This window comes from Lactuca saligna, chromosome 5, assembly GCF_052625555.1.
Source record: "Lactuca saligna cultivar CGN05327 chromosome 5, ASM5262555v1, whole genome shotgun sequence".
Lineage (NCBI taxonomy): Eukaryota > Viridiplantae > Streptophyta > Magnoliopsida > Asterales > Asteraceae > Lactuca > Lactuca saligna.
In genome coordinates, this window is record NC_136421.1 from 38,635,335 (window position 1) to 38,648,813 (window position 13,479).

A 13,479-nucleotide genomic window follows, 5' to 3' on the forward strand; every position below is an offset into this window, starting at 1 on the left:
TTCTCATTAAAGCACTATCCTTTGAAAGCACATAATAAAATTTTAGTCAATAAGAATGCACTTATTATGAATATATATAATTCATAATTGAAACTTTTCTTCATGGTAATTTTCTCTGTTTATGTACGTCTGTAAGTTTGATTACATGAATGTCAAAAAAACTTCACATTGCAACTTATTCGGCTTGATAAAATGCTTAATCCAAACTATGAGTTTGTTTAAGTTTGGTTGAATCTCAATTAAGAAGTTATAACATGATACCATAGCAAGTAAAAAACAGTAAAAGATAAAAATAATTGTATAAATAAACTTAAATGGTAATTCACTAATCGTATTTATATATGTACTTTCCAAAATTACATATTGAAAAAAAAGGTTGCTATATTTACTAACAAAATAATAAAGTGTTGTATCCAAACATCAAAATATATATATATATATATATATATATATATATATATATATATATATATATATATATATATATATATATATATATATATATATATATATATATATGCCGTTGTGAAATAATACAAATTAAACAAAATTTAGACATTGTGATTTTTATTTTTTGGATTTTATAAAAGCTAAATTTTGGGTAAATTATAATGTCCAATTCTTTGTAATATGTTATGTTTCGGAAAGTCAATTATTTACAGCTAGCTATTTATATAACTATGTGTGTCCATCGTTTAATAGTAAATGATGTTTGTGGATATATTGAGTTTCTTTGGAATAACATGTTTTCTAAAGAAACTATTTTCTGAATGTTTTTAGAATATATTTTATGAACATCAAAAATCAAATTTGACAATCATAAAAAAATATGCAATTTGTAAGCATATTATTGTTACAAACACAAAAAATTTAAAACTAAAAAAATATAAATATCATTGTCATATGTTAAAATGAAGTATAAATTGAAACAACAAAACCAAACCGAAACAAAGACCAAAAGTATGGAGAGAGAAAATCGACATCCGATACTAATATGATCGGAACAAAAAAGACCGGCTAAAAAAATTAGACCAAATAAGAGTGAACCAACAATTGTTGCTAGGGATGAGCATATGGACCGGAGAACCGGCCGAAACCGGTATCGGAATCGGAACCGGCACCGGAACCGGAACCCGATGGAACCGGTCGGGCCGAGACCGGGAAGTTATTTTTGTGGATTTTTGGAACCGGGAACCGGAACCGATATAACCGAAACCGGTAGAACCGGCAAAAATGGTAGAACCAGTAAAAACCGGAACCGTATAATGCTATTTTTCAAGGACCGGTTCTAACATTTGAAGACACAACAAGAACCGGTAGGAACTGGAAACCGGTAGAACCGCCGGGCCGGTTCGGTTCTTGATTTTGGCCGAAGCCTGTTCCGGTTCGGTTCGGCCCGGTTCGAACCGGTTCGATCCTTTTGCTCATCCCTAATTATTGCAGTGATCTATCCAAAAAAAAAAAAAGCAGGATCGTTTTGAGACTCATTTTAGACAAGTCTTAATTACCATAAGTTTAAAAATACTTTAAAATTATTTGTCTTTGTATTGTAGTTTTTTAATTAACATATCACGTGCTAATACACTAATATTAGTGTAGTTTGACGAACAACAATGAAGTCTATAAACCAAATATAATATATAAAGGAGTGTTCCACGTTTAATAATGAATAATCAATCATCTATTCATATACATTTGTAAAATAAAATCTCAACTTTTCATTTTTAATTAGTATTGATTTTGTTTTTTTAGCATAATTCTTATTGATAATTGTTTAGATTTAGTAAACTATTTGCACCTAAAAAAACTAATCGCTTCCTGAAACTAATTTCTGGAAAGAAAAAATTATTCGCACCCGTCGCTTAGCGCGGGTAAACGGCTAGTATATATATATATATATATATATATATATATATATATATATATATATATATATATATATATATATATATATATATATATATAAGATGGAAGTAACTATGCACTCACTTGTTAAGTGATGATTCCAAACTCGGGCAACACTTTGCTTCTAACAATTCTATTTTCCTTAACCTAGTATCATTATCGCTTAAATTTTAGTCTAATATTTATAGCGACTATTTACGAGCAATATTGTTTTATAAGTGTTAAACAATACTTTTCAACCACTATGTACAGACAGGGGCCAAACATGAAACACCGGAGAGAATGACCATTTTGGCATTATAGTACTTCTGAAATCCAACAACTCTATGCGGCCCTTCAAACCAGATTCCTCGTACCGCGAGTAGTTAAAAGATATTATAATAACACTTTGTATATTATATTTTATAATATATTTATTATTTATAAGTTCATAATAACGATAAGAAACTTAAACATAAGCTATACTTAGGGTAGGGTAAACATAACTTACTTATAAGAGGGTTTGGCTAGGAACCCGGCTCTGCGGGGGCAAAACTTCCAAGCGAAAAGCTCTTCTTCTTGGAGCCTTCTGGCGCTCCAGGACTCACCTCTTAGCACTTAGGAAGTACTAAGGTTTGGGAGAGGTTTAGAGAGAAGTTAGAGAGAGAGAGAGAGCGATAGAGAGAGAGAAAGAAAAAAAAGGCTAAGGTGTGAAGAAAATGAGTGAACTTTGAATGTTATTTATAGGCTGAGCTTCGGCCTTACGTTGGCGTTCCTCGCAGGTACGCTGCGCGTATGAGGACTACACTCCGTGTATGAGGGGGCACATGTTGCGATTTGAAGCGAAGACCGTAAGGAGTAAGCAAGGGCCGAGATTCGGCCATGTCACCCTTTTCACATCAACACCCTCCCGACTTCTAAATTCCATAACTTTCACATACGGGCACCTTTTTCGACATTTTTTATATCCGCGTGTTGGTGACGATGTACTCTACAACTTTCATTTAGACTCCGTCGGCTAATTTTGACTTTATTTTTAAAGTTATATTTGATCTGGACAAGTAAAGTCCGTTAAAAATTCATAACTTTGTCATCTGACGTCCGTTTTCGTCTGTCTTTATATCATTGAGTTCTTATTAACAATATCTTCAACTCTTGTTTAGATTGTATCGGCTAAAAATCGGTCGATCTAAAATTCGAATTTCAGACTGTGTACTGTTATAAAAACGGTTGATATTGTGATAATTGTGTCTCTCTCTTTATACTGTTAAATCATCATAACTTTCTCATACGAAATCAGATTTGAACGTTCATTTTATGCACACTCTCAGTTTAATGTATACTACGACTTTCGTTTAGATCTCTAAGACTAAAAAATAATTTATCACAAATTCATTTTTTACGATTCCCGATGTCGTGTTGGTTTTGCTGTACAACTTCGATAGATCATAATTTATTCGTTATAATTCGGATTTCAACATTCTTTATATGTACGGAACCTTGTGACATATACTATATCTTATTTAAGATTATTTTTCTAAATAATTTTCTATCAAAAAGTTATTTCTGATGCTTATTGTCTCTAAATTAACTAACCCGAATCTACGGGCGATACAATGATTGAACGAATCGTTGTATTGAGTGGATGAGTGAACTGTAGAGAGATTTCCTTGTAAGTACTTGAAAAACCAATTGGTTCTTTATTAATAAAAACGATTGATATTGTGATTATTGTGTCTCTCTCTTTAGATTAAATTTTTTTAGAGCAATTTTATTAAATGATATCAGTTATTTAGAGAATACAAAACATGTATATTCTCTTGACCCATCGAAGCACGTTATATGGACCTTACGGATTAATCGGGCCAAAAACATTCAAGATGATGGAATCCCATGCGGCATAGTCAACCACGATATGCATGTTTTTTGTAATTAAATATAGCTTATGTTAACTTGTTGACGAGTTTCGTCTATTGTTAGAACACAATGCAAAAACGTTCAAGTCAAATAAAATAAACACAAACAAGCTAACTTTTCAATGCATGGTTATTCAATCAAGCTCAAATGTTCATGAAGAACACGAGCCGGGGAAAATCCGATGGTTTAGAATGCAAAGAAATGATTTTAGGGGCACACATAATCCTAAGGTCTTATCCACGTATATATACAAATTACAAAAGGTGATACGTGAGACAATCAACCAATTATGGAATGACACGTGGAGCATATAATACATCACTAAATCTCAAAAAATAAATAAATTCTTATTCTAATAAAAGAATATATTTAATCTCCTATTGATAAGTATCATATAATTAGAACTTCTCGTTAATTTTATATATCATATATTATGCTACTTGTCAACCAATTAATTATCCATTTTAAATTTTAAATTTCACTCTAATTACATTAAATTAATAATTGATTATCAATTTCAAATTTTAAATTTCCCACTCTAATTACATTAAATTAATAATTGATTATTGACCTTAAATTTTCCCATTCTAATTATATTTAATTAATAACATTACATTTAAAAATAAAATAAAATTAATACAGATTATAAGGTCATATAACTTCACGTATTTATTTAAATAAATGATTATAATTTTATATAACTAACAAAATATCCATTAAGTAATAATTTATTTAAAATAATTGTTTAATAATTTTAATTTTTTAATATGAAAATTTAATTAATTTTATAACCGTGTTCTCATGGGTTATAAACTAGTAAATAAATAAACTCGTGGAGATATGACGTGATACGTGCATGCATGCTACAACACGTGTGAGTTTTGAAGGAGCATTCATAAAACGAAGTTCAGTTACTTCGAATCCATAATGCAAAAGAATGAATGAAATCATATTTACGTAGCTAGTACAAAAAACTTGAAGCAGCAAGACTCGAATTACAAGTTTCGAAACTAAGACAAATACAATTTTTGATCTTCTACATTGATACGAGTATGAGATTAAAGAAAGAGTTTTGAGTTTGAGCGGAAGATTTATCATAATCATCATAATCGAAAATCTCAATGCAAATGCAAGTAGATATGAAAACTCTGTATCGTTTAGTTTATTTTATCCAAATTTGAGATCTAAAAATCTCAAGTTTAAACTTCTATGATTTAAGCTATAGTTATTATTTATTAATTAAAGTAACCAACATTATTCATACAAATTCACAAATAAGTTATAGTTATTAAAATCACTAACATTTTTCATGTAAATTCTTACAAAAAATAATTTACATTATTCTACACAAGTAATCACCTACATCTCTAATATAACTAATTTTACAACACGTGCGACATCTCATCCACACTAAACGTGGGTGTTGATCTCCCCTTAACGTGGGTGTTGGCAAAGTTCAAACGATCAAATAAGAGTTAGTCGCGTCCAATATACAAATCCTCCATCCCACCAACCATTCAAACGTCATTCCTCAATACCCACTTTGCGTTTAGACTTTAGCCTATTATATATATACAACATATCCTTTTGAACTTAAACCCATCGCACCATATAAGATGGACCGTCTAATTCTCTTCATCTACGCAAGCATTACTATCGTAGTAGTCCATGCATTGCTTAACATGTGCACCCGCCGTCTTAACCGCCTCCCACCCGGCCCAACCCCCTGGCCTATATTAGGAAACCTACCACACCTTGGTAAAACTCCACACCACTCCTTAGCGGCCTTAGTGACACAATATGGACCGTTGATTCACCTTCGACTTGGCTTCGTTGATGTGGTGGTGGCGGCATCAGCTTCCGTTGCCGCACAGTGTTTAAAGACTCATGATGTGAATTTCGCTAGTAGACCACCAAACTCCGGAGCTAAGCATATCGCGTATAATTATCAGGATATGGTGTTCGCTCCATACGGTCCACGTTGGCGAAGGCTTCGGAAGCTTTGCTTGGTACACCTGTTATCTACCAAGGCGCTTAATGATTTCCGTCACATTCGTCAGGTTTTGCACTTTCCTTTTTTTGTAAAACCATAAATTTACATATTTTCACCATTTTATCAATTTAACCGGTTTTTGTTTTCTATCCTAATTAAATTTTTGACTGTTAGAAAACTTTTTTCCTAAAAGAAAATCAGTATATTTATTATAAGTGAAAAGAAGACTCTAACTAAAACTTGTTTAGATCCTACTTTCACCATACCCACCATGATGGTTAGGGTTAATGTCTCGTTAATTTCCCCATATCATTTTCATCTTTGCATGTGCACTGTGGATTAGCTAGTGGATACATCAGTACACTTTTGCCTAAACATAAAATACCCATACCAACATATTTCTATCATGTAGCTTTGATAAATAAATAACCAGGTCATGGCTATAATCACATTCATTGTTGGCTACGTTTTTTTTAAGAGCAACAATATCCATTAAAAACCTAGCTACCACAATAGTGTGTGCTAGTGAAAGGTATCCAAAAGTTACACAGAAATTACAATCATTTGAGAGAGATTTCATTGCTACGTGTCTTTTTTTTTTTTTTTTTTTTTTTGAACAACAAAATTCCATGAAAACCCTACCACCCTTTATATGTGAATGAGAAAGAGAATTTCAAAAGTGAATGTTTTTATTTTCTTTAAGGAACACCATATCGTTACCATGGCAACTTGAGCGACATCACTTTTTGTGAATAAGCCATGCTGCCATGCAAGCCTTTTCTTTTTGCAATAGGACTTGTGTATCTATTTATGTGCAACATATGAAGATGATCTAAATAGCAATAATAATAACAATAGTAATGTGGAACACATATGAAGATGATCTAAATAGCAATAATAATAACAATAGTAATGTGGAACATGAGGGGAAAATATGAGGGATTACAATGCAAGGAAATGATTGTGGGTGCACATAAATGTTGGTGATTTTAGTATTACCATGTCATTTTAAGTAACTCAAAATAACATGTGAGCTAATAGGTTTCATAATTTGTACTATAATATATGTACAAGGTTGTGTGGAGTGCACACATATATAAAATCGAATTAGAAGCCGGTTCAACGCCTAATCGGGGGTTCGGGGTTTCCAAAGGGGCAACGCCCCTTTGGCGGAGTCCAAGGGGTAGAGCCCTTGGCTGGTAAAACTAACGAATTTTACATATGAGAACATAGTGGAAAATTCAATTTTTTTAGGGTGATTATGGTAAAACTAACGAAACTCATTAGTTTTGGTAACCCTAAATCCTTATTAAATCCGGATTATCATGACTTGCTTCCAAAGCAACTAATGACTGCCCAACCCCAACGAAACCTAATCTCGTTTAATATATAAACAATTCTTCTTCTTCTTTAGAAGAGGGTTACGATCTTAAGCTCTCGTTTTCATCATACTTTCACAGAATCCTCTAGCATATTGGCTTACGATTTTTGCATGTGCCTAGAATCGTAAATGTTCACTTGGATTATCTTAGGTTGAATTTCTTGTAACCCAGACATAGGGTAGAAATATCATGTCATTTTAGTATTACCATGTCATTTTAAGTAACTCGAAATAACATGTGAGCTAATAGGTTTCATAATTTGTACTATAGTATATGTACAAGGTTGTGTGGAGTGCACACATATATAAAATCGAATTAGAAGCCGATTCAACGCCTAATCGGGGGTTCGGGGTTTCCAAAGGGGCAGCGCCCCTTTGGCGGAGTCCAAGGGGTAGAGCCCTTGGCTGGTAAAACTAACGAATTTTACATATGAGAACATAGTGGAAAATTCAATTTTTTTAGGGTGATTATGGTAAAACTAACAAAACTCATTAGTTTTGGTAACCCTAAATCCTTATTAAATCCGGATTATCATGACTTGCTTCCAAAGCAACTAATGACTGCCCAACCCCAACGAAACCTAATCTTGTTTAATATATAAACAATTCTTCTTCTTCTTTAGAAGAGGGTTACGATCTTAAGCTCTCGTTTTCATCATACTTTCACAGAATCCTCTAGCATATTGGCTTACGATTTTTGCATGTGCCTAGAATCGTAAATGTTCACTTGGATTATCTTAGGCTGAATTTCTTGTAACCCAGACATAGGGTAGAAATATCATGTCATTTTAGTATTACCATGTCATTTTAAGTAACTCGAAATAACATGTGAGCTAATAGGTTTCATAATTTGTACTATAGTATATGTACAAGGTTGTGTGGAGTGCACACATATATAAAATCGAATTAGAAGCCGGTTCAACGCCTAATTGGGGGTTCGGGGTTTCCAAAGGGGCAGCGCCCCTTTGGCGGAGTCCAAGGGGTAGAGCCCTTGGCTGGTAAAACTAACGAATTTTACATATGAGAACATAGTGGAAAATTCAATTTTTTTAGGGTGATTATGGTAAAACTAACGAAACTCATTAGTTTTGGTAGCCCTAAATCCTTATTAAATCCGGATTATCATGACTTGCTTCCAAAGCAACTAATGACTGCCTAACCCCAATGAAACCTAATCTCGTTTAATATATAAACAATTCTTCTTCTTCTTTAGAAGAGGGTTACGATCTTAAGCTCTCGTTTTCATCATACTTTCACAGAATCCTCTAGCATATTAGCTTACGATTTTTGCATGTGCCTAGAATCGTAAATGTTCACTTGGATTATCTTAGGCTGGATTTCTTGTAACCCAGACATAGGGTAGAAATATCATGTCATTTTAGTATTACCATGTCATTTTAAGTAACTCGAAATAACATGTGAGCTAATAGGTTTCATAATTTGTACTATAATATATGTACAAGGTTGTGTGGAGTGCACACATATATAAAATCGAATTAAAAGCCGGTTCAACGCCTAATCGGGGGTTCGGGGTTTCCAAAGGGGCAGCGCCCCTTTGGCGGAGTCCAAGGGGTAGAGCCCTTGGCTGGTAAAACTAACGAATTTTACATATGAGAACATAGTGGAAAATTCAATTTTTTTAGGGTGATTATGGTAAAACTAACGAAACTCATTAGTTTTGGTAACCCTAAATCCTTATTAAATCCGGATTATCATGACTTGCTTCCAAAGCAACTAATGACTGCCCAACCCCAATGAAACCTAATCTCGTTTAATATATAAACAATTCTTCTTCTTCTTTAGAAGAGGGTTACGATCTTAAGCTCTCGTTTTCATCATACTTTCACAGAATCCTCTAGCATATTGGCTTACGATTTTTGCATGTGCCTAGAATCGTAAATGTTCACTTGGATTATCTTAGGCTAAATTTCTTGTAACCTAGACATAGGGTAGAAATATCAGTTCGAAAAATGATATCACGATCCAAATTGATATCCAGATCTCCACCACAAACTCTATTTACCTACAATAAATATATGCTCTTCGTTTATTCAATAAGCTCAGATTTTCGTGAAGAACATGAGCTGGCCAATATGAGGGATTACAATGCAAGGAAATGATTGTTGGTGCACATAAATAGATACACTTGTCCTATTGCAAAAAGAAAAGGCATGCATGGGTTATTAATAACGATATATTCAACATCACGGGGGTAATTTAGTTAATTTATAAAAAAAAATGGTTAGCTATGGGCGAACATTTAATTTAAAATATGTTATTGTTTGATAAACTTAATAAAAATATAATGTGGAAAGCAAAAATGTAGTGTCAATATAATTGTGGATGTTCTAGGAAATTAATTCCACAATCATTGATATATTTTATGGCTTTCTTCAATTTTGCCGCATGAAGTTTTTGCTAACTTTATTTAATAGAAACTGATTAATGTAAACTTTTTTATTTTTAAATATCATTTACTATTTTTAAAGTTTTTATTAAATTAATTAATTAATTGTATTATCTTTGGTAAACATTTTATAAAGATCCTTCATCTAATTTGATTATTTTAAGTACATGTCATATTAAAAAAAATCACTAATAACATGTAAAAATAATAAATATATTAGAATATGTGAAATTAAATAATGGTAAATATGATTATCGAAACAAAACATAATATTATTGAATGAAAAACGTGAAGTAATAGTAATAAATATTAGGATGCTCGTAGATTTTGCAGTTTCGCTTATACGATATCCTCCTCTTTTTTTTTTTTTTTTTTTTTCAAAACCTAATTTCCGATGGAGAATCTGTTATGAACAGGAGGAGGTAGCTATACTCACACGCATTTTGGCGAGCGCCGGAGAATCAACAGTGCAATTAGATAAGCTACTTAACCTCTGCATCTCAAACGCATTATCACGAGTTATGTTGGGTAGGAGAGTATTCACCAATGGAGGTGGCGCCGGCGGCGATCCTAAGGCAGATGAATTCAAGGAAATGGCGACTGAAGTGCAGGTCTTAGCCGGAGAATTCAACATCGGTGACTTCATCCCGGCGCTTGACTGGTTGGACCTCCAAGGCGTCACCAAAAAGATGAAGAATCTCCATGCTCGACTCGATTCCTTCCTTAATGTTATCCTTCAAGAACATAAAACAACAGCCGCCAACGGCGGCGCATCAGGTCATGATGTCGACTTCTTGAGCATGTTGCTTTCGCTCAAGGATGAGGTCGATGGAAATGAAGCGAAGCTTTCAGACGTTGAAATCAAGGCTTTACTTTTGGTATGTTTTCCTCGTCATTTGTTCATATTTATTTTGGCCAAGTAATGGTATATAATAAAAATAGAAATCTTAAAATTTTTTAATTATAGTAAACTAACGTGACTAGTTTAAATCCTAAATCCACTATGTTCAGTAAATTGTTAGGATTGAATGATTGATCAACAATAGCGGCGGAAATCTGAAATTTTAATGCAGGCATGCCGTATGCATTACTATTTTTTTTTTTTTTTTTTGGTCAAGATATATGTTTTATAAAAACAATTTTGGTAGCTTTTATATACTTATAAGACACTTTTGATATATCACCTTCGGCTGTTCTTAATAAATACAAAACATCTATGTTATAAAGATTATATATTAGTCAATATTAACCGTCAACATTGAATCAACAATACTTTTTATGCGATTGGGATCTAGAAAACATGTCTTCGTCCAATGATTAGAAGCAATACAAAATGTTGTTAGGTTTATGTAAAATGTGATCTTGTTAATTAAGATTATGTATCGATGATGACTTGAAAATTAAACAGTTTGAAAGTAGCTAAAACCAAATTAAAATTCTTAGTAGGAAATATCAAATTTGTGATAGAAGGAAAGTTATCTAATTTATAATGATGAATTGTTTTATATGATTTATTGGAGGTCCCAAAATATAGATGTGTCTTGTACTTGTGCCAAAAATAAGAAAGCGACTCGTACTGGTATAGCTTTTGTACTTGATTGTGTGTCTTCTTTAACAACAAATTAAGATGTAAAAACAAAAGAGAAACAAATCGTAATTTGAAATTTTGATAAATAACTAATATATTATATATTATATTACACAAGTTATATTTAATGATGTAATAGCTTAATCCTTTTAGATAAAACTGGTGTCCTATATTGCAAGTATGTATGGATACCAAACCATTTGGCTAATTTAGCTAAGGACCCTTTGATAAAAAGAAATCATTCGATGTTTAAATTATTACAACTTTTTTAGTAGTTAAGAGAATATGTGTTTTTTTATCGTTATTACAAGAGTTGTATCAAACATGTTGAATAATTTGACTAATTTAGAGGTAACATGAATGATTCTATTCTTATGTTATCGACAACTATTAAGTTATTATTTTTTTTTACCGATTCAATCTAAGTATGATATATCATTGTATCAATATCACATAAACACTCTAATATAATTCAATGTCTCATTAATTGTTATTAATTTTTCAGAACTTGTTCGTCGCTGGAACAGACACATCATTTAACACCGTGGAATGGGCAATAGCTGAACTCATTCGCCATCCACATATATTGAAACAAGCTCAACAAGAAATGGACATTGTAGTTGGTCGAGATCGAATTGTAAATGAATTGGACATAAGTCAATTAACATTCCTTCAAGCAATTGTGAAAGAAACATTTAGGCTCCACCCGGCAACCCCACTCTCATTGCCAAGGATTGCAATAGAGAGTTGTGAGGTCAATGGGTATAACATTCCAAAGGGATCCACCCTCCTTGTTCATGTGTGGGCCATTGCTAGAGACCCAAAAATATGGGTTGATCCACTTGAATTTAATCCTGATCGATTCTTACCTGGAGGCGAAAAGCCCAATGTTGATGTGAAGGGAAATGATTTTGACCTAATACCATTTGGCGCAGGACGAAGGATTTGTGCGGGCATGAGCCTAGGGGTGAGAACGGTCCAGTTGCTCACTGCAACACTTGTTCAAGCCTTTGATTGGGAATTGGCTAAGGGGTTAGATCCAAAAAACCTCAACATGGAAGAAGCCTATGGGTTGGCCCTTCGAAGGGTTGCACCCTTAATGGTACATCCAAGGCCGAGGTTAGCCCCTGATGTGTACATTAGCGGCTAAGGTTAAGCTTAGCCATGTTATGATAATAAAAGATTATTTACTTGATAATCTCTATAAAATATGCATTATTATAAATGTGAGATTAGACAACCAAAAAGTAATGTTGAGATTAGATATATGTGACTTGTTAAAAAAAATTATCATAGTTTGCTTTGTAATGCTTTTACATTTGAATATGAAAATAAAATTTTATAATTTTGTGGTGTTGGATATACAATTATTAATAGTCATAGATAATATAATTATATGTTATGAAATGCCTTCTGATTTTTATACTATATAAAATAGTAGGTTTTGATGAAAACACATTTGCAATAAGCTAGAGCTTGAAGAGAGAAGTATTACAAGACCATATCGCAAGATGAGAGATATAACTACCACATTAGCCAATCCAAACTATATTTTCTATATTGAATGGAAATTCAATTAAACAAAACTATATAATCAAATAAAAACTTTCTACTTAATTTCTCGTCTTTAGTTAGGCCGATATTTTTGGATCGCCAAAGAACTCATATATGGTGGAGGTTTAGAGACAACACAAATTCGATATGGAAAAATGTTATCACTACCATATATGGGGTTCATGGTGGTCTGGGTGTGTCAATTTCTCGCTCTATCAGGAACACGGTTTAGGGAAAAAATAGCAAAGTCAACATCGATTTAGAACAATACAACTTAGATTTAAATAATCCTTTTTATAGGAATGTTGACACAGGAGGTACTACTATCACAAACAATTGGGGATGGAGTCTTAATGAAGGAGGGGAGTATACAGTGTCTACTCTAAGAAAGGAAATCGAAATTCAACAACTGAAGAGTACGACCTTGCCAACCATTTGGTCCAAGGTGGTTCCAGGGAAAATAAATATCTTTATATGGCGGGTGAGACTTGGCAGATTGTCCACCAGACTAAACCTTGCACGGAGATGAGTAAACATTCCTAACACATTCTATCCTTTATGCAATGCTTTCAAAGAGAACGAGGTACATATATTCAAGAACTGTTCCAAGACACTGGAGATACATGGGCATATACACACTTGGTGGAATGATTTTCCTACCTCAACGGACTCTTTAGAAGACTTGTTGGGGGTAAACGATACTGTAAAAGTGGGAAGTAGGTATTTAGACACCTTAGAAGCGATATCTAGCGCTT

The 13,479-nt window shown here is 33.0% G+C and overlaps 1 protein-coding gene across 1 annotated transcript; it reads left to right on the forward strand.

The window, feature by feature from the left end:
* Positions 1–5,411: 5,411 nt before the first annotated feature.
* On the forward strand, positions 5,412–12,507 carry LOC145046370 (flavonoid 3'-monooxygenase-like). The gene is made up of 3 exons (XM_078994651.1): positions 5,412–5,861; positions 9,999–10,460; positions 11,676–12,507. The coding sequence occupies exons 1-3, from the start codon at positions 5,418–5,420 to the stop codon at positions 12,318–12,320; spliced, it is 1,551 nt and encodes a 516-aa protein (XP_078850777.1). The 5' UTR covers positions 5,412–5,417; the 3' UTR covers positions 12,321–12,507.
* The last annotated feature ends 972 nt before the right edge of the window (positions 12,508–13,479 follow it).

What these genes read in the sequence shown, in the direction of transcription:
- LOC145046370 (XM_078994651.1), top strand. Translation starts at nt 5,418, where the DNA reads ATGGACCGTCTAATTCTCTTCATCTACGCAAGCATTACTATCGTAGTA. An exon ending in ATTTCCGTCACATTCGTCAG is followed by an intron (nt 5,862 to 9,998) that starts GTTTTGCACTTT and finishes TGTTATGAACAG; the next exon opens with GAGGAGGTAGCTATACTCAC. An exon ending in AAATCAAGGCTTTACTTTTG is followed by an intron (nt 10,461 to 11,675) that starts GTATGTTTTCCT and finishes TTAATTTTTCAG; the next exon opens with AACTTGTTCGTCGCTGGAAC.